Raw genomic sequence first — 20,384 nt, forward strand, 5'->3', positions numbered from 1 at the left:
AGCATAATTGAGCAGTTAATAAACTCTGGATGCTTTATGACAGGTTCATTGTCACTGTTTTGTTTGCAAATGCAAATGTTTCTCATTGTGTTCATTCCTAAGATCATAAATTAGAGCAAAGTGATCAAGATTAATTGAATCTAGAGAAACTCTTAAAAGTCAAGTTCAAATACTCATCATTTGATTCAGCAGTTTGTTATTTCGCTTGATACTGACTTTAATCACTGTTAATGTAACTAAATCAATGGATATCTTTAAAAGGTCTATTTGAAAGTGAACACAAGTTAAGTACAAGATGCAAATTTCAAAATCAAGGGAAAAGAGGAGGAAGAGACTCAGATGAAAATGAAGATGTAAAGTTTATCAAGGTGTTGTCAATGGGAGGATAACTCTTTAAAGATGATAATTTTCAAGCTGCCTACGCGATCGTTAAATGAACGATCGCCTTAATCAACGCCTATTTACATCCCATTGACACCACAAACCAACCTCAATTCAATTATCATTTGTACATTTTACTTTTAAATTTACTATTCATGATTCTTGCATTGGTTCCATTGAATGGAAAACATTTAAAAAAGTTAACTGTTTCCCTAATAAACCAGAATCTTTCTCATTGTTTCCCACCATTAGAGTATTTGAAAGAGTGAATATTGATTATCAAAGTGTTTCATCAATACCAGCTTTCCATTGAAACAATCAGCTTAAAATTCACTTTAAATCAAGGTTTTATTGACCTTATCAACATTTTAATTATTCTGCCATCATCTGTTTATTAACGGTTGACCAGTCAAGATAATCTTGGAAAGAGTTTACTAGAGTCTCCCCCTTTCCCTCTTTTCCAGCAAACTTTTGGTTAAACAGAAGACACAAAAGACTCAAAAAAAGAGTCTAAATTCAGTCTTAATGTACATCGACCTCTTCGCCTGATACACAGAATTTCTTTCTTTATTCTACCAACCTAATCGTCATCATCACCCAACATCATCATTACCAACATCAACAACATTGGTGTCTCTTTCACACATCCTCTGTTCTCTTTATTTGTCGTATCTTCTTTTACATTGTAATCTGACTTTCTCTCTCTCTCTCCTTCTTATTGTAACATTTGTTCAACAATCAATCCCAATTGACAAGGACCACTTGTTTATCCAGCCATGTTTATAAACTCATCCTTTTGATTGTGAGGATAATATCAATGATAATTTCAGAGAGATTTAATTGGCATGATTCCTCACAACATTTGTGTTGACTATTACAACACAGCCATCGCCAGGAGAAACAACAACAACATTACCTCTGACTCTCTTGTTTCTCTTCTTTTCTCTTCTATAATCTGATCTTACTTGTCATTGATTATTCATCAATGATGGTGATAATTGTGAGGATTGAAAACTCCCTTTGCCAAAATAAACAAATTGATTGAAGTTCGGGGGGAAAAGCTCAATTAAATATCATCTGTTCAGCCATTTACTTTTTACCAGTGACTTGTTTCATTTCCTCTTCCATCAGTGACCAGTTTACATGTGATTGTTTTTCCATTGAGTGACTCCGCCCTTGATTTGGTTTACTGTCCGAGGATGTTTTACTGTGCAATATAACCATTATCATTTGTTTAATTATTGTTGTATATTGTGTCAAGTTTGGTGAAAACCGTGGAAACACTATATACAAAAGTACAACAGTCTTTTGAAACGTAATAAGCAACAAAGAGGAACCAACTAATTCTCATCTTCACTTCTGGTAAACTGGTTTCTCTCCATCTATTATTCTTAAAGTTTAAAGCCTTTGTCAATCAACTTACAGTTTAATTTCACTTCCATCATCATCACCACCATAATTATTTTCATCTTTCACCATGATAAAGCGTTCTAGTAGTGCTCAGGTAATTAACTTTATTCTCATTCTTTGTTTTACTTTTAACCACACCACAACTTTTTCGTGTCTCATCTAATTAAAACAATTTTGTGTTTATCTTTTCATTGTCCATCAGGCTGTGTTCAAAATACGAAGTAGCAAATTTCGTCATGTTCATGAAGTTTGCTGGAAAAAAGAACTTTGTTATGATAATATCAAAATAACCAAAAATGCAAACGATTCACAATTTTGTGCAGTTAACCCAAAATTTCTGGCCATTGTCACGGAAACAGGCAAGTCTTTAAAATACATAATCAATAATTTTTCGAAAGTTCACATTATTCTGTTCAATGTAAACGTTTTTATATCTCAATCAATTGTATTAAACTCATTCTAATTTGTGTTTTACTCTTTTGTTCTCAATTGCAGCGGGTGGTGGTAATTTCATCGTAATTCCAATCGACAAGGTACAACTCATTTTACTGGTTTATTTGGTCATTTGATTGCAACTTGATTCAAATTTCAATTTTTCTCGATTTAAATTAGGTCTCACCTGCTCCTTTTTGAGTTAATCACGATAGTTTATGATCAATTTGTTTTCCAGTTTTTCCTATTAACCTCTTTGTTTTTCACTCTCCCTTCTTTTTAAATTCATTCATCTGTTAATCTTTCCACCCTCTTTCCTTCCTTTGATTTTTCTTGTTCTCTTCAATCATTCCTGGTTCATGACTCATTCATTGATCTATCTTTTTTGTTCTTATCCAGACTGGTCGGGTAGAAGTTAACTACGGAAGAGTTACTGGACATCAAGGTCCGGTTTTGGATCTTAAATGGAATCCTTTTAATGATAATGTAATTGCTTCCTGTTCCGATGATTGTACGATAAGGCTGTGGTATATTCCAGATGATGGAGTTCCCAAGAAAAACATTTCTGAATCCATTATGACTCTTTGTGAGCACAAGAGAAGAGTCTCTTTCATTGAATGGCATCCAACAGCGGACAATATCTTGGCCTCTGCAGGCTTAGACCATATCATCATTCTTTGGAAAACTACAACCGGTGAACCCGTAAAATTCATCAATTGTCATACTGATACCATCCATTCCATGTCATTTAACCGTGATGGCTCACTCTTAGCTACTACTTGTAAGGATAAAAAAATTCGTATAATTGATCCAAGACAGTGTTTAGTTATCTCAGAAGGAATCGGTCATCAAGGTGCAAAAGCATCAAAAGTAGTATATTTAGGTGATTCAGGACGACTTTTCACTTCAGGCTTTTCTAAATATAGTGATCGTCAATGGGGTATCTGGTCCCAACACGATTTAAGCAAACCTCTTACAATGGAAAACATTGACTCATCATCTGGTGTATTATTTCCCTTTTATGATCATGATACCAAAATGGTCTATGTTGCTGGTAAAGGCGATGGATCTATACGTTATTATGAGATAACATCAGAATCTCCGTGGTGTCATTATATAAACCAATTCATCACTGGTCTACCCCAAAGGGGACTCGGTATAATGCCCAAAAGAGGCTTAGATATACATAAATGTGAAGTTTTTCGTTTTTACAAGCTCCATGCTACTCGACCTCTTTGTGAACCTATCTCTATGGTTGTTCCCAGAAAATCACATCTCTTCCAAGCAGACATTTATCCTGATACACTGGCGCCCACACCTGCATTGACCGCTGATGAATGGTTAAGGGGTAAAACTAGATCTCCTATACTTATTTCAATGAAGGTAAAAGATAATTGTATTGAAATATTTGTTTCAAACAATTCATTAATATTTTAATTTCAAATTTATTTTCAGACTGGAGCTGGAGCAAAAACCCATAAGCCTGTCATGTTTAAAGGAAGCAGTAATTCTTTGTTGACATCTGACTTCAATAATGATCGGAAATTTATATTCTTGTCTCAAGAAAATATTGTTGATTATCGGCCAAAATCTGAAACAAATAATGGTCAAACCAATGGTAAAAATCGCCATAGCTATTTACCGCCTTCAAATAAAAAGTTTCCCTGGATTAAAGATGATGATATTGGCGATGATAAATGCACCGAAGAAGAGAAAATTTGTTTTGATATCGTTCAGAAACGTGAACTTCCCATGGCTGAGTTTGTCAATGTTAGTGATTATGAAAACAGCTACGAATCAAAAAGTTCCCTTACTTCTCATGATCTCATTATACCTAATGATAAAGAAGAGGTTTGTTCCTTGAATTTATTTGTTTTTAAATCTTGTCCTGGAAACAAAAATTGTTTTCAATATTTTTACCATTGCTCCCTCATATCTGTCAAAGCTAACAAAAGTTTATTTTTTATCCTCCTTTTAATCCCTCTCATCCCTAATTTAGTTAATCAGAGCATTTCGTCGTCATGTGGAAGATGTCGAATTCCTTCGAACTCAACTTAGACTCAAGGATGAACGAATCAAACAGTTGGAGAAACAACTCAAGAATCTGTCAACTTACAATTGAAAGATCTCAAACTTGCTCTTCATTTTTCTCTACTTATATCCTAAACATCGTCATTACCTTTCCTTTTTATCTCAAAGCTCAATCTGAATCAGATTGATTTTAGATAGAAAGTTAATCCTGTCTGTAACTTTAAAATTCTTACTAGGATTTTAATAGAAGACAAATCCCTCGATCTTACTGTTGACTCTTGTTATGAATACAAAGAAAAATAGTTCATTTTTTTCTGTATTCATTAAACAAGAAATACAATGACTGCAATGCAATCATTTGCGGCAATCGCCTGTGAAATAGATTCCAAACTCTTTTTCGCATTTATTAATACTAATGCCAATGAAATAAGATCCTGTTTTATCGTAAGTGCAGTAAAAGGTTGTTAAATGAAATGAGTAGAGAGATAGTTAGCTTTACATTTCAAGATTAATATTATTTTGTATTACGGAGCAACCAAGTATCACCAATGTACGCAACAAAACTGCAAGTTATTACTCATGTTCAATCTTTAAGTCTGGAACCCTGAATTTCATCATTCACATGTTCTTTTTTCGTCAATCTTTTATCCCTCTCACATGACTCATTATTTATGCATACATAGTCACTAAAAAAGGAGAGTCAACTAATTCTCAAGTTTTGTTACTTTAGTTTCATCGCATTTAAAATTAGTTGACTCGTCCTAAATGTACATTAATCTGATAGATTCTCCACATTTAAGTTTTCAGCGTATAAAATTCATCTTCAGCTAACACGCAATTAGACTCAAGCGTTTTGCTTCTCAAGTTTTCTTGGATATGGATCTACATTCAACTCTAAATAGATTGGGGCTTCGAAATTCAAGAGCAAAATCTTCATGGATCGTTAAAATGCATATTCTGTTCCGTTAAACCTTTTAGACCAAGGCTTCACTCTACATGAAAGCGCAATCATCTCTAAATGATGTTTTTATGAGGACTTCTGCACTTATTTAAGCTGTTATTTTATTACAAAGCTCGACATTATCAACATCAAACAATGCATTGGTCTGAAGAGGGAAAATCTCAAATTTCACTTACTCAGATTGCTGGAACTTTCTATTGCCTTTCTTTCCCGTTTTGTCCAGCTAATTGTAAAAAAAACTTGCTTTTACATCAGTCATGAAACTTTTTCAATGATGATTGTTTTTTGGTAACCTCAGTTTTCTTTCTTGTTTTGATAAGGTTATCTTTTAATCAGTTATTGAAAATACATGTATTTTCTTTATAAAGTTTATATTTTATTTCGTCTAAATTGTTCTATAGCTATGAAAATAGCCATTGAAACTCCACCTGAAGTTTCAATCGATTGCAATTGGATGTAAATTGGAAAATAATGAGAAAAAATAAAAAAACTGAATAAAAAATATCTTCAAGGAAACTCGATGAGATTACACAAAATTATTTATTTCTTCCACTTTTGTATTTATACCTTCAATTATCCATAAATTGTAATAGAAATAAGATAAGTAAGATGTCCATAATTAGACTTTAACTAACATTGGCTTGCCAACTTCTTCGGCTTTATCTTTTCCTAAAAGTTGTTCGATGATTGCAAGACCAAATTCAAAGGCAGTTCCGGGAGATCTACTGGTTATTAGTTTACCATCAACCACAACTCGATCTTGTTGATAGGAGTAACTGTCAGCTAGCTCAGCTTCTTTCCCAGGCCATGATGTTATCCTTTTTTTCAACCCAATACCATGACTTTTGAGAGCGATTGGAGCAGCACATATAGCACCAATCCATCCACCAGATGATTCCTGTTTCTTCAATATATCACCAACAACGGCACTAGCAGCAAAAGCCTCAGCTCCACCAAGACCTCCAGGTAATATGACTATATCAAATTGTGCCGATTTAACCTCATCCAAAGACTTGTCAGGAACAATGACAACCATACGTGAACAAGTGATCGGTCCAGATCCTTCCAACCCTGCAATCGTAACATCAATCTACAAATTCAAGGATAAAAAGAAATTTAATGTTAAGTAAAGTAATTTTTTGATACGATAAAAATTGATATTTACTTACACCCGCTCTTCGAAGGACATCACCGGTGATGATCAATTCCATCTCTTCAGATCCAGTAGCAGCGAGAACTAGAGCTGTTTTAGCCATATTGGTAACAAACTGTCGATAGATAAATTCACGATTAACTAAATTTGGTTGGAAAAATAAACGCGTAGAATGGGTTAAATATTTCAACATTCAATTTGTTATTGCATGGCAACAACATAGAAATTTTTGCATCAATTTACGTTAGATGGCAGTTAAAAACTCAAGCTTAACTATAATTAGTACGAACAATTTGGTGTAATTACATTATTAACTATCTGATCAAGGTTTTATATTGCACCATTGACAATCATTATTTGGTTCATATTTCTAGACTACTTGATTATCCTTCACTTATCAATTAAGATTTACAAACTTTCATTCTTTTCCCATCAAAAGTTAGACAATTTTGGCGTCGTTTTTGAATCAGAAACAGGAACAATCAAAATTTACATTAGTATATTGCTTCGAAACTCAATTAAATGTAAGCTAATACAATAAACTGATCCCAAAAGGCCATTAATTCATCTTTATGATAAAACTGGACAAAACATGGTCCAATCATACATTAAACAAAGAGTTTCAAACTTCAAATATCATTCAACTACATGAATAATCCAAATGGCTAATAATGCCTTTCATAAAATGAACTTTTCCTATCAAATAAAGTGAAGACCAGTAAACCCAGCAGATAACAATTTTAATTAAATGAAGAACATAAAAATGGCAATAAATGAAGTCGATAAACTCGTTGAATTACTTTGTTTGAGGGTTAACCAGTTGAAAATTTGCATTAAACTGAAAAAAATTGACTTGAAGAGTTTATTTTGTTTACAAGAATAGAATCATTTGTTTATTTAATTTAATCAACATTGATGTTTAACTATACAACTAGACAGGTTGCAAGTGAAAAGATGGAAAAAAGATTAGAAAGAAAAATTTGAATGTTCAATTGTGTGATAAATTGTCATCTTGCTAAGCCTAAAAGGTAAATTGCGAGATAGAAATGGTAAACATTTGAAAGGGCTAAATTTAAATGAGCATTGGAAAGGGAAGATTGAACAGAGAAATGAGTTGAAGGTGAAACAGAGGGAAGAGTCGATGAGGCTGTGGAAGTGGTTGAAATTGAATCATCATCGCGTTCACCTTCATCGTCACTTCCATCATCATCCAAAGGAAGTGTCATTGATTGAACATGATCATGAACATATGAACGTCCATCAAGACCTTCACCTTCATAGATTCCATTACCAGGAGACTTGTGTAAACCCGAATCCAAATTGGCTCCAGCATCGGTTGTTACACTATCCACCGTCTCTGTTAACCGATCTCTTGGTCTTCTGTCCAATAAAGGTAAAGATGTTGATGGTGGCAACGACGAGGAAGTAAACGCCTTTGAGGTTAAACTAAAAGATGAACTTGACCGGCGAACATGAACATTCACTGTTACCTTTTCCTGTAACTTGGAACCTTTAGATTCCTCAATTTTGTTTACTTTGTTCAATCCAGTGGTACTTTTATTTGATTCAAAAGATGATGCTTGGGAATAATTGTTTTCAATTGAATCACCTTTCCAATAATCCATTTCTTCCTTTAAACTTTGCTTCAAAACATTGGCTAAAAGTGATTCATATGATGGACAGCTTGATCGGTCAACTTTGTCAGAGTAAAGGTCAGTTTCATTGGCAAGATGGCAGGATTCATAGCATTCACTTGGAGGACCATAAGGTATGTTGGAAGAATTTCTAAAGTATGGAATTTTTGGATCTGTAAAACAAAAAAAAACCGGTAAACTGGTTAATATAAAAGTGATTTGGGTTTGCAAAGCGAGTCATAAGTCAAAGCTTTATCTTTTGCTAAACAGTCATCGGTTAAGGATTAAGAAAACAATGAAACCAAGATTTAATGTTCTCGATGTTTCTTTGATTTCTGGTTTTCCTTTTTTCTCTGGTGATTGAATTTAAATTTTGGGTAAATTTTTGCCTGCTTTCATGGATTGATTCAGGACCAATAAAATGATGGTAAAGCTAATTTTAGTAAACTTGTGTAAACACAGTGTTACTATCCAAATAACATGCTAATTAACTTTTTAATTTAATCCCTTTTTACGCAATTTATCCACACTGTTTACAGTATCTTGTAAGCTAAACTTTGAAAGGTAAACATTTGGTTCAACTGTGCTTTACCTATGCAAATAAAAACGGGTTCACCGGCATAAGTTGTGGCGGGATGAAGATGAGGACACTTTTGTTCCACTTTTTCACAAAAAGATCGACAAGGTTTAATGTAAATGCCATCAAAATAAAAGGGTAAAACCATTGAGCAAACCCATTCCTTGTAAGCTTTCTGTTGGAAGAAATGAAAGTAACAAAAAGTGTGATTACATGAGAAATGGCAGTTAGACACTTTTCCCATTTACAAATTTTCTGGTTCAACATTTTGCGTGACTTTTGTCTTCTGTTTTTTTTATCATTTCAAATCCTTTTTAACTAATTAAATCTCAATCCTTTCACTCATCAAATCAAACTTACCTTACAAGCTGAGCAAGTGCCTTTGATGGAGTAGGAATCACATTTATACCTTGACAGTAACTCTTCAAATTGGCAGTAAATTTTTTTAGCAAAAGAGTCTAGCAGGTTGAGCTCTTGGAGCACATTGACACACAGTGAGGTGTTTGATGAGATTAGTTTAGCCCAAGCATCGTCTGATAATACATTGACCAATGGATAGCGATCACAATGGGCCAAGTTGAAAGATTTAATCTTTTCAATTCGTTTATTTGGTTTAAACGAACAAATTGAATCGATTGTCGAATTGTCAAGCAAAAGGCACTCAGCATAATTGTAGCTTCTCATCATGTGAAGATAATCTTGCATCCAATCTAAGGTATCGTTAACAGTGTTTGACCCAGTGTAACCACAAACAGATGGACTTAAATTGTCAGACATTCGTCTTGGAAGTGGATGAGTTGGCCACATTGAAATACGATTTTCACTAATTTTCGATGTTTTAGTTGAAGCTGTTGAAGGTAACTTTGAATCATCTAAAATAATTGTATCACTTAAACGGTCTTTAGATGAAACATCATCCAACATTGAATCAGATGGTTCAACTGGCTTTTTGGGTTTTCCTGGTTTACCCTTTGAACAACCATTTGGCTCGTTTGGACAGGTTGCTCTTGCTTTTGGATGAACCTTGTTCCAGACCTTTTCCTCGATCCATGGACTGCAATGATATTTGAAAATGTGATTACCTTCATAAGATGATGATGATGTTGGTTGATCTTTTGGGTTTACCGTTGATTTGGAGTGAACAGAATTACCGGTTTCATTTGATGAAGTTGATGGTTTCATTGAGCTGATTACAGGTTGAAAAAGGGGAAAAAGACTTAACATTGTTAATAAAATACACATTAAAGGGTTTGGTACCAATTGATAAGCTTTTGTCAATTTGATGTTCATATCAACCAGCTATGATTACTGAGGTCAAAGTGATGGTTAACCATCAACAATTGTAATAGACAAATATTTATTTCAATTATTTCTTCTTCTTTTGGTTAACAATTTAACCAAAAGATTGAACCAACAGTCAGACTTGAAAGGGAAGAGGTTAAGAAGGTCGATCACAACAATGATTTTGATTCACTGTTTTTATGATGGCTTTTCGTTGATCACTCCGAGTATTGATTAATCTTTCTGGTAAATAATCATCTTCTCTTGTTGATTAACATGAGAGAAAATGAATTTTGTTGCAATTTTAATCACTAAATTCAATTCTTGTTTTTTTCCTTCTCTTCTTTCACTTCTTGAAAGATGGAAGAAGAAAAGGGAAGAAGAAGAAGATGAAAAAAAACTAATCTAAAATGATGGCAATAAAATGGGAAGATGAGAACTGGGAGTTAAGAAAAGGATGCGGAAGATGAGTAACATAGCAACCATGTTTATCCCTTCATTCAGAGGAATTGGGTTGAGATGAAATGTTCATCTCTGGTCAAAATTGATGAAATGAGAGGAGAAAGATGATGAAGGATGATGAAGGATGCTGCGCACCATGAAATTCAATTTTGTTTACTTTTCATCTTTTCTTTCATGAAACAATCATTTTATCAAAATTGAAAAACCAAATTAAACAATTTTAATCAATCAGGTTCGAGTTTAAATTCATCCTTTCCTCAACAATTTCAATCATTTCAACCAACTTTCATCTCAACCTTAAGATTGAGTTAGGAATAAAAATGGCGAATTCCATTACTTTATCTTTTATCTTCATCTATTCAGATCGATTTCATTCAGATGAACATTTTAATTACATGTTTCCAGTACAATAATTTCATCCAAAAATCAATTTGAAAACAGATTTTCAAAGATCAGGTTTTAAACTTCAACAAATCAAATCGTCGAGTCTATGAAACAATTGAATTGGAAAATGTTTGCTTTAGATTTGAAGAGACTAGAAAATTAAGGAATAATAAAAGAAATATTCATGGAGAAATTAAATTATCTGTTCCACTGATTTATATTTTGGTTTATAATCCAAAGAATAGAGAAAATGTAATAACATTTTGATAACTCATTGTTAGAGCAACAATTGAACGTTCTTTATGCTTCTGGTTGAAAGTAAATTGGATTAAAGCAATGGCAGGTAATCTTGATTATTTTGCTTTTCTAGGTCATAATTAGTGTAGATTAATTGATATTTATCTTGCATTTCTGGTTGTCAATTAAAGGGTTGACAAGATATGAAAATGATTTCTTTGTAATCGATGTATTATTTTACATGCCCACTGTGGCGTCACTATTGAGCAAGTTTGCTTATTTTCACTTGAATCTTGTTTTCCTCTTATTATCATCTGTGTCATCATCTTTTCTCCTTTCTTCTTACGTTTTCTTCTTACGTCCCAATTTATTTAAGTTTGTAAACCTTTGCCCATCATTTCATCATGTAATTTGATTTTACCTTGTATTCAGGTGACTTCTAAAATCATCTGGATTCATCTAGATATGTTTATCCCAATAATTGCTGTGTCATTATTTTATACTTCAATTGAAACACTTCATCTCAAAGCTCAGTTCTAATTTTATTCTTCATCGTGCAATTTGCTTTATCCTTACATTAATCTACTTAGTCTCTTATTTTAGACCAGTGCTAGGGTCTCAAAATGGACTCAACAACAAATGATCCTAACCAATTCTCAACGTATGATCTTTCTTATTTGTCCAATACCACAGCTGATTCAGGAAATGTTGTTTACCTTTTGGTGTATGACCTGTCTCATGGAATGGCCAAACACTTTTCCTTAATATTTTTAGGTTTGTACCAGTTTCAGCCCAAAGCAAAGCCTTTTTTATCCCTTTCAACTTTGCGATTTTACCTCAATCAGCTGTTCACCTGACTTTCTTTTCTTTCTATTGAATAGGAAAACAAATTGATGCCATTTACCACACAAGCATAGTTTATTTTGGAGTCGAGTATTTTTTCGGACAAGATGGTATCTGCGCGATGCCTTACAGTGTAAGACAATTAGTAATTTACCGACACAGTCTTTAGAGGCTAGAGATTATTGGCATTATCATTTTGGCGCAAAACAATTTTAGCAATATTATGTGTCATTCAAATCGTAAAGTTCTGTACTAATTTTTCTATTGTTTTTGGTTTTCAGGATGGTTGTAATAACATGGGACGACCAATTTCCAAGATATGTTTAGGGTATTCAGAAATACCTCTGGTGCTCTTCCAAGAATACATAAGTACCTTGAACTCGTCTACATTCGGGTATGAATTTTCGTTACATCTTTCTTTACTGCTATGTTGAACTAGTTGAATGATCAATTATCTTTCATTTCTAATCGGTCACTTGGTAAATAATGAATGAAAGTTGCAGAATCAATGATTCAGGATTATGGATAAGTTTAGTAAACTATTTTTTAGGTTCATTCAAATCAAATTTGATGTGTCATGTAGTGAGTAGTTAAGAGAACTATAGATGGCGTTAGCTGAATTAATTGAAATAAAATCATGAAAATGGTTGCATTATAATCAACTGTCATCTATTTTACAAAAACTCATCCAGAGTCAGATTTTTTGACTAACTTTCGCAATGTATTTTCATTTGATTGTAATTTAGTAACCATAGAGTCTCTTTGAATGTTTCTCACTCAAGTAGAACATAATAAACCCGAATTGAGATACGAGCTTTTGATTCATTCAATTCAGTGAGTCGTTTGGATATTTTATTCAACTACAGCTTTAGTTTTTGCTAGTTAAACATTTAATTTCGAGTCGTAGATTGCAGGTTAGCATGAGACATATTTATGGATAGTTTCTTTCAATTTCATTTGTCAAATGCATAGCAACTTCGTTAGATGTTGCCAAAGTTTGTTGTGGAACTTTTTAGTACCCTTGAAAACTTCAAAAATAACAGAAAATTATTAAATTAGAATGTTGTAGTACCAAAAAATGGATTCTTAAACCTTGACAATTTAAACATAATATTAATTTTTTCTTTTATTTTTTCACATAGCGTTGGCACCTATGATTTATTCAAACATAATTGTAACAATTTCAGCAACGAAGTGGCTCAGTTCCTGACGGGTGTTGGAATCCCTGAAGAGATTATAAATTTGCCTTCTGAAGTTCTTTCTACGTAAGAATTTTCTTACTTTATGGTCAAGGTGGCGATGAAAGCTGAGCTTAATTGAATTAAGCATAAATTTCAGTCATTCACTGCAAATTGCTTTGATTTCAAGAGGAAAAATTTTGATCAAATTTTCGTGCAACTACTTCTAGTGTTACTTACCTCTTTATAAATCTCGTTAGCCTAATTCCATTCTGAGATTTAGTCTCAGTTTTAACTTGCTCTTTGATATTTATCTTATTTTTGCTTCATTATCTCTATATCAGTACTGAATTTTTAGATTTCTTCCTCTTCCTCATATTTTTCTTTGGATTCACATCTTTCGAGTATCGACTCTTTTCTATCATCATGAGGCAAATCTCAGCTTCCAATCCTCTTCTCTTTCCCATCGACTCTTATTTATTCATTTTTAGAGTACAGCGAATCTATTTTTGGTTTCTTCATTTACTTTTTCCGTTCCTCAAACTTTTTTCTGTCTTCTCTCTTTTTTCTTTCTGCATTTTCTTCTCTCTTTAATCTGTCTACTATGGAGTATAGCTACATTCGCCTTACTCAGAACTTTCTCTACATCTATTCCTATTTTCTTATCCTCCATTCCCCTCTTATTTCATTCTATCTGTCTTTGTCTCTATTTTCCTCTGTTTGCTTAAGACTTTTCATCCTCTTTTCGTCGCGTCTATTTTCTCATCCTCCCTCAGTTTTACATCATCGACCAGCCTTACCATTCGAATGAGCATTTTCATCTTTCATTGAATTAATCTGTTTGTATCTCTCTTTTGGTTTAAACAGAAATTTTGGGCAAATTCTTTCCCGTTATCAGCGTCCATTAGAGAACCAGATTAATCAAAGTGTTACTTCTGGTAATTCATTTTTAAGTGATCCAAGCTACTTCCAAACCTTACCCGATACTCCTTATAGCAACAATTCAAATAGTAGCTCTGTTAATCAACCAAACGGACCTTTGTTATCTTCAATTTCTAATCCTTTTGAATTACTGTTAAGTCAACAACCCAGCCGATTGGAGAACAAGAACATGTCAGACCCTCAGGGAGACTCTACGGAAAACCAGGAAACGACAAAAGGTATGTTATTAATTAAAAATAATTGTATCCATAGAATTAATATCTAAATTAACCTCATTGCAAAAATTTTACTTTTCCAATCAACTGACCTTACCCTTGAAATTTTATTTTTCATATCAATCACAAAAAATTTTAAGAAAAGGAGGAATCAACAGATCCAGATTTATCCGATGATAGAGTGGAAATTAAACCCAAACGGAAAGCTCCAAAGTACAGTGACCCTCCTATCGTCTATGCTGATGTCGACGTAAGTATTTTCAATTATTTGTTAAATTACATTTATAATATTCTAACATTACTTTGGCAATTTTTTCGTTCTTATTTCTATCAGGGCGTCTCAGCAGTCAAGAAGATATTGGAACTTGTTGGAGATGCATTGAGTGAGGAAGAACGACATCTCATGGATGATTGGACTGATTATCTTAAAACTTCTGGAGAAGCATGGAAAATCGATGATGATCATCTAAGCTTAATCTCTCGGCTACTTAGCGGTGAAGATGGCAAATTTCCACCGAATGTTCCTCTCTTGACTCTTGAGATTCTTCAATCAGCAGCATTGAAGGATGACTTTGTCTTGGCTCTTCATGGTGATCGTAAAAACCATCGACTCATGAGCTACATTTACAAAATAGAAAGTTTAACTTTAGCCGAACAAGAAGAGATCGCTAAGCTTTTATGCAATTTTTGTTTTCAACCTTGTTCATTTGACTGGCTAATGTACATATCAGAATGGACTGAACCTGATGGATCACCAGCAAGTAATAGCAGAGTAACTATCAGGGTAGCTGTTCATACTCTTCTCAATGATAAATTAACCACCTTACAAAAGGTTGGAGTTGATTTAATCTTTAACCTCTCATTGAGAGAGCTTTTTGAAGAATCAGCTACAGAACTGGCCACCGCTGTTCTTCAATATCTCCACTTGAGTAATTTGGACGAAGATAGAGGTTGGTAGCTTAGCTTTGACGTTTTTTATCACTTTTAATCTGAATTTGCAAAGTTCAATCACATTTCTATTTCTTGGATGTAATGTTTCTTTACTAATTTAACCAATGAGAACGTACTAAGACAATACAGTGAAAAAAGAGAAAGTTCATGAAAGACTGACAAGAAAGATGAACTAGCAAGTCAGGTAAATGGTTAGTAGAAAAGCTGAAGTTAATTGAACAAATCTATTTTTATCATCAACATTCACTGACAAGTGCCAAATATGTTTAGTGTATAGTTTTCATTTTACTGAAAGCTTTTTCTCTTTTTCTTACATAACATGAGATTTTTTTTGCAAATTCAAAAAGTTCATTTAAAAATACAAATTTATCCCGATTAATCCCTGGTATTTTGTTTATTTACAGTGTTCCTTTGTCTCACAGCCTTAGTAAGATTCATGGCAATTAGCCTCAATGAAGTACCCGCATTAACTCAAATGCTTGGACCCGATATCAACAAGTTCCGTGGTACCTCAAAGCGAATTGATGAACTTGTTGAGCAAATAAACGTGAAACTAGCTGCAATAAACGCTAAAGCATCTGACGACTAATCCTATGTCTTATCAACTTCCCGTTCAATTGAAGAGAAATTATAAACCATTCGAGTTAAAACATTGATTTTGGACAATTTTTGCCCTAGTACTAAACGCAATATCAAGATGAATTCAATTTTTATTTCCTTCTTTGCCAATAACGAAATTTTACTCACTATCTATCCCTTTTTAATCAGCATTTCTTAACTGCATTGGAAACCAGGAATCAAATCGATCAAAAAGTGAATGTTTATAAATGAACAAGAATAAAATCTTTCAACTTTTTTTCAAATTTTCAGCTGTAAGCAGATTTTAAGTTTTTTTAAGCCTTTACACAAAAGTATTTAAATGAAAGAAATATTCCCAAAATATAAGTCCAAAACGATATTTTTATAATGTTAAGGAATCATTCAATGATGATAATGATGAAGAATCTAGAAACATCAATAATCCTTAAAAGCAATCAATCAATAGTTCCTAGCTTTTATTAAACTCCAAACCACAGACGAATCTTTAAAATGACTTGCAAATGCTATTGAGCAAATTGGTTAGTAACCCATGAATAGCTGAAATTTTTAAGTTCTTACAAGATTCTATGAATAGGACAAACATGTTCATCCATGATTATAAATTAATTGTAATTCTTTATTGGCAATTACCATTTACGGAGCCTACGAGACTCATGGACACAAAGCTTCCATGCTATAAACTCATTCAATAGGACAGTTTTGACGTAATTATTTAAATTATTTAGCTTTAATTAAATTTTATGACTTAAATTTATATTACAAGCGATAATTGCTGTCACATTTATTAAATGATTTACGATTTACAACTGTAAATCTTACATGAATTTGATTTCATAACCTAAAACTGCTCTTATGCACTATACTAACAGTCCCTATTCTTGTAACCAATCATATGGTTTTGTGTTATTCATTGTAATCATTCGGTGTGTTTTGGTGTTTTCACTAATAAAGTTAATGATTAAGTTTTCCAGTTTGCTAATTTGATCTTTTTAAAAGATTTGTGTTTTTTCTCAGTATCACCAGAACCGAATCGAGGTTTGGTTTTCTTAACCACCCTGACTCTAAATCTGTTTTTTTGGTTTCCAACTGGGAGATGAACCTCAATGAAGCGTCATTGGAAAAGAAGCTCAACTCTTGTGTAAACACTCAGGACAGTATTCAATCATTATCGTTATGGATACTTCATCATAAAAGTTACCACAAACGGATTGTCCAACTATGGGTGAAAGCTTTAGAAAAAGGTACTTTGATATTTCTTTACATTTTGTCAGAGTAATATTGAGATTGCAAGTTATTTGAATTCAACTGTAGTTGTCAATGGTGCAATATCAAGTTTTAGGTTTCATTCTAATATTGATTTCTTTTTCTTATTTATTATGTTTAAGAATATTTTTGATAATTTTGACATTTAAAAAAGCTACAAAAATCACCCGCTGTAGAAATTCGAAAACGCTTAATTTTCATAAACATATTTTGCTTTATCAGTTCGAGTTATCCAGTCATATAAAGCAGATCGGCGTTCTGATACTTGCCCTTACCAAAACTCTTCTATTTAGTTGAGTTATTTACTGGTAACATTAATTAATATGGATTTGATTAGGTCAATAGAAGTCAAAAATTGATAGCTGTAACTTTTCTAAATTGTTGTAAACAAATTTATTCTTATGTACTCGTCTGTCATTAATTCTAATTATTTCTATTCCTTTTTCGCTCAGGTAAAATTTCTCATCGATTGACGCTATTTTATCTGGCCAATGATGTTGTCCAACATGCAAAAAAGAAAAATATACCCGGTTATTTACAAGATTTCGAAGATGTCCTTAGAGAGGCTATCCTTTTGGTCAAAGATGAAAAAATAAGACCGAATATCAACCGTGTTCTCAATATATGGCAAGAGAGAAATATTTATCCTCTCGAATTTGTGGACGAGCTTCGTGCGCTGTTAGTGGGTTCTTCAATAGCAAAGGCAGCTTCTGCCTCCAAAATTGTCGCGGAGTTCAAACTATCTCAACTTATTGATAAAATAAAGCGATCTAAAAAAATTGAAGCTGTAACTAAACAAAAAATCGAAGCCGTTAACTCATCACGGATAGATGCTCTCAGCAAAGAAGTATTAAATAATTTAAAAGATAAAAGTCATGGCGAACAATATAGTAAAGACTTTGACGATGCAACTAAATTAATGGAAACTTTGGTGACCACATTGGAGAAGGAAATTGCAATTCGAAATGATCTCATTGAATACCTTGAAAAAAGTGAAGTTTTTTATGAAACTCAGAAAGGTGAAGCTAAAATTGTCGCAAATGCGTATAAAAACTTTGCTCAAAGAGTTAAAAGTGTTGCGAAAAAATTGACTGAATCAAAAACATCCTTACCATCACCTATACCATCTCCATCTACTGATGCACCGTCACCGACAAACTCTGATGATGGTCCACAATTACCTGGAGCAGAAGGAACAAACGGTCAACCTAGTAGTCTAGATAAAAGATTATCAAACCTTATGCAAGGAATGCCGTTAGTACCAAACAGCTCTGTTGCCCCACCAGTTGAGCCAGTGTATGCTCATCCAGCTCCTGCTGCGCTACCACCTGCTTTACAGGCTGCGATCGGAATTAATCCAGCTCTTGCATCAACGCTTGATTGGGTGAGAGTGGTTTTGAAATCAATTTTATTTCCAAATTTCGAGTTCTTTTCTATTCCTTTTATTCATTAGTTATTATTTATTGGTCTACAACTATTCACAAGCAAAGTTTAATTTATAATTTCTTATTCATTTTAGACGGCACTGGGAGCTTCTCAGCCACCATTGCAATCAACTCTTCAACTAGCATCAACATTACGGCCACCGCCGCCACCACCACCTCCGCCTCTACCTCCATTACCAAATATTGGAGACCCTCTTAGTGTAAGTTTCATAATTCATTAGGACTCAGATTATGTGTGAAACTTATATATATAGTTATAGCTTCTTTCAAAGCCCATTTTCCTTTCAATAAACTTCTTGAACAATCGATAGTTTATAGCCTAGATTTTGCTTGAAAATTTTATTTATTACTGTTCTAAACAGTTTGTCATTCATTGGTAATCAATTTAATACTAATTTTACTTTATTTTTTAGATGGTTGGTATTCAACAACCTCCTCCACCACCACCACCGCCGCCTCCACCAATTCCAACCGTTGGAGCTGCAATATTACCTCAGGAAATTTATCAAACCTATGAATATGATTATTATAATCAAATAAATCAAGTTGCCCTGGCAAGTATGGTCTCAGGTGATCTCTATAAAGCTGAAAATGAAACAGTACAACCTATTCAAGCGGTGATCTCTTCGAGAACAGATTCCGAGATACCAACTGAGTCGTACAAACCGACTTTACCAATCGCACCTATTCAATATGATGGCTACCTAGCTAGTCAACAGTCTCATGAAAATTTTGAACCTTCAGATATGGAACTTGGCAATTCAGATGACGAAGAACCTGTTTCTCGTGTTCAAAGTCAACGATTTTTAAAAATTATCGAAACTCAAAACTCAGGAGGATTTGAAGAGGAGCAACTTAATTCAGGTTCATCAATGAGCCAATTAGTTGGCTCTGAGAGTCTCAACCAAGTTTCTAATAACTCACCTCATAAACAATTTGACCCTAGAAATCAAAGTAATAACCGTTCTCGCTTGACACCATCAAGGCATCATCATCATTCGTCCAGAGATAATCGTAATATGGAACCTCGATGGATGAGCCCAGGAAGACCAAACTCGCAATACTCTGGACATCCACCCAACTCTTATCACACAGCTCCAAATAGACATTGGAAAACACCATCACACGGCTCTCGTGGCTCTTTCAATCGTCGCTTTTAGATAAATATTTGATAAAAGTGAGCTGGCAAACCAAATATCTTGTCAAAATTTTCTTAAAGCTATGATAAAAAAAGAGGAAAATAAACCATTCTCGTCATCCATCGTTCATGATATTAATAATACAAAAGAGCATGAAAAAATTTCCATTTAAAACAACTCAATGAAGGTTCTGTTACCCAAGCCAATCAATTTTCATCTATAAATAGCCATAACAAAATCATCAATCGGAATTACTTGTTGAGTTGTTTTCACTTTTTTCTAGACCTGGTTCATCGTTTCATCTTTATAATTTCCTTACTCCTTCCCTTTTCTCATGTACCTTTGCTCATGTTGTTAACTAAAAGCTCCTAACTGAGTAAAACGTCGTCATTGTCATTGATATTATTATACACTGAATCATAATCATCATCATCATCACCATCATCATTTTCACTAACTTCATTTATTGTTCGGTTTTCTTAGCAAGTTGAGGAAGCTGAAAATCTATGTAACTCGATTGATCGATTTAAGCAAGATGGGCTTGGACCAAGTTTAAATTGTTGTACAAATTACTTTTCACAAAAAAAAATGAAACTGTTATTTTCATTTTAACAGCTATTGCATTCACTTTCTCTCCTCCACTTTCCCTCTCTCCAAATTAATACCTCAAACCTCTTGAATCTTCATCCATCTTTGTAGTACTCCCATGCAATACAAACTTATGAGCGTGTACAAATAAATTAATACTGAAATTTATACCTGTCTATTGTTATTTGATCCCATCATGGGTTATGTCACCGTTTTTTTATACAAGCAATCAAAATATCTGTTCACGTTATTGTCTAACAATATTGTAAGAAATGAG

General features: G+C 33.4%; 5 protein-coding genes across 9 annotated transcripts; 3 read left to right on the forward strand and 2 right to left on the reverse strand.

The window, feature by feature from the left end:
- Positions 1–260: 260 nt before the first annotated feature.
- Positions 261–5,731, forward strand: LOC107369779 (coronin-2B). The gene is made up of 6 exons (XM_015937757.3): positions 261–1,885; positions 1,994–2,150; positions 2,287–2,324; positions 2,623–3,606; positions 3,679–4,074; positions 4,223–5,731. Exons 1-6 carry the CDS (start codon positions 1,859–1,861, stop codon positions 4,343–4,345), a joined length of 1,725 nt encoding a protein of 574 aa, XP_015793243.1. The 5' UTR covers positions 261–1,858; the 3' UTR covers positions 4,346–5,731.
- A 5-nt stretch (positions 5,732–5,736) lies between these two features.
- Positions 5,737–6,568, reverse strand: dj-1beta (class I glutamine amidotransferase-like superfamily protein dj-1beta). The gene is made up of 2 exons (XM_015937758.3): positions 6,385–6,568; positions 5,737–6,305 (listed from the first exon to the last, which is right to left on the reverse strand). The coding sequence occupies exons 1-2, from the start codon at positions 6,559–6,561 to the stop codon at positions 5,835–5,837; spliced, it is 648 nt and encodes a 215-aa protein (XP_015793244.1). The 5' UTR covers positions 6,562–6,568; the 3' UTR covers positions 5,737–5,834.
- Positions 6,569–7,090: 522 nt separating this feature from the next.
- On the reverse strand, positions 7,091–10,233 carry Mid1 (calcium-permeable channel component Mid1). Its single transcript, XM_015937756.3, has 3 exons — positions 8,940–10,233; positions 8,595–8,754; positions 7,091–8,175 (listed from the first exon to the last, which is right to left on the reverse strand). The coding sequence occupies exons 1-3, from the start codon at positions 9,867–9,869 to the stop codon at positions 7,376–7,378; spliced, it is 1,890 nt and encodes a 629-aa protein (XP_015793242.1). The 5' UTR covers positions 9,870–10,233; the 3' UTR covers positions 7,091–7,375.
- A 1,007-nt stretch (positions 10,234–11,240) lies between these two features.
- LOC107369774 (uncharacterized) lies at positions 11,241–15,935 on the forward strand. Of its 4 annotated transcripts, XM_015937751.3 has the most exons (9): positions 11,241–11,717; positions 11,825–11,919; positions 12,068–12,180; positions 12,929–13,051; positions 13,832–13,902; positions 14,045–14,124; positions 14,267–14,371; positions 14,456–15,071; positions 15,477–15,935. In XM_015937751.3, exons 1-9 carry the CDS (start codon positions 11,567–11,569, stop codon positions 15,659–15,661), a joined length of 1,539 nt encoding a protein of 512 aa, XP_015793237.1. In that variant the 5' UTR covers positions 11,241–11,566; the 3' UTR covers positions 15,662–15,935. The 4 variants fall into 4 exon arrangements, with proteins under 4 accessions (XP_015793237.1, XP_015793236.1, XP_089122490.1 ...); XM_015937750.3 differs by having other exon boundaries at positions 13,832–14,124; positions 14,262–14,371; XM_089266364.1 differs by lacking the exon at positions 12,929–13,051.
- A 659-nt stretch (positions 15,936–16,594) lies between these two features.
- LOC107369772 (uncharacterized) lies at positions 16,595–20,275 on the forward strand. 2 transcript variants are annotated; one of them, XM_015937748.3, is made up of 4 exons: positions 16,595–16,913; positions 17,388–18,319; positions 18,455–18,580; positions 18,794–20,275. In XM_015937748.3, exons 1-4 carry the CDS (start codon positions 16,766–16,768, stop codon positions 19,538–19,540), a joined length of 1,953 nt encoding a protein of 650 aa, XP_015793234.1. In that variant the 5' UTR covers positions 16,595–16,765; the 3' UTR covers positions 19,541–20,275. The 2 variants fall into 2 exon arrangements, with proteins under 2 accessions (XP_015793234.1, XP_015793235.1); XM_015937749.3 differs by lacking the exon at positions 18,455–18,580.
- Positions 20,276–20,384: the final 109 nt, after the last annotated feature.

Source organism: Tetranychus urticae, chromosome 1 (genome assembly GCF_039701765.1).
Source record: "Tetranychus urticae isolate SD_2017Ah chromosome 1, NJAU_TeUrti_SD_1.0, whole genome shotgun sequence".
In the NCBI taxonomy this organism is placed as follows: domain Eukaryota; kingdom Metazoa; phylum Arthropoda; class Arachnida; order Trombidiformes; family Tetranychidae; genus Tetranychus; species Tetranychus urticae.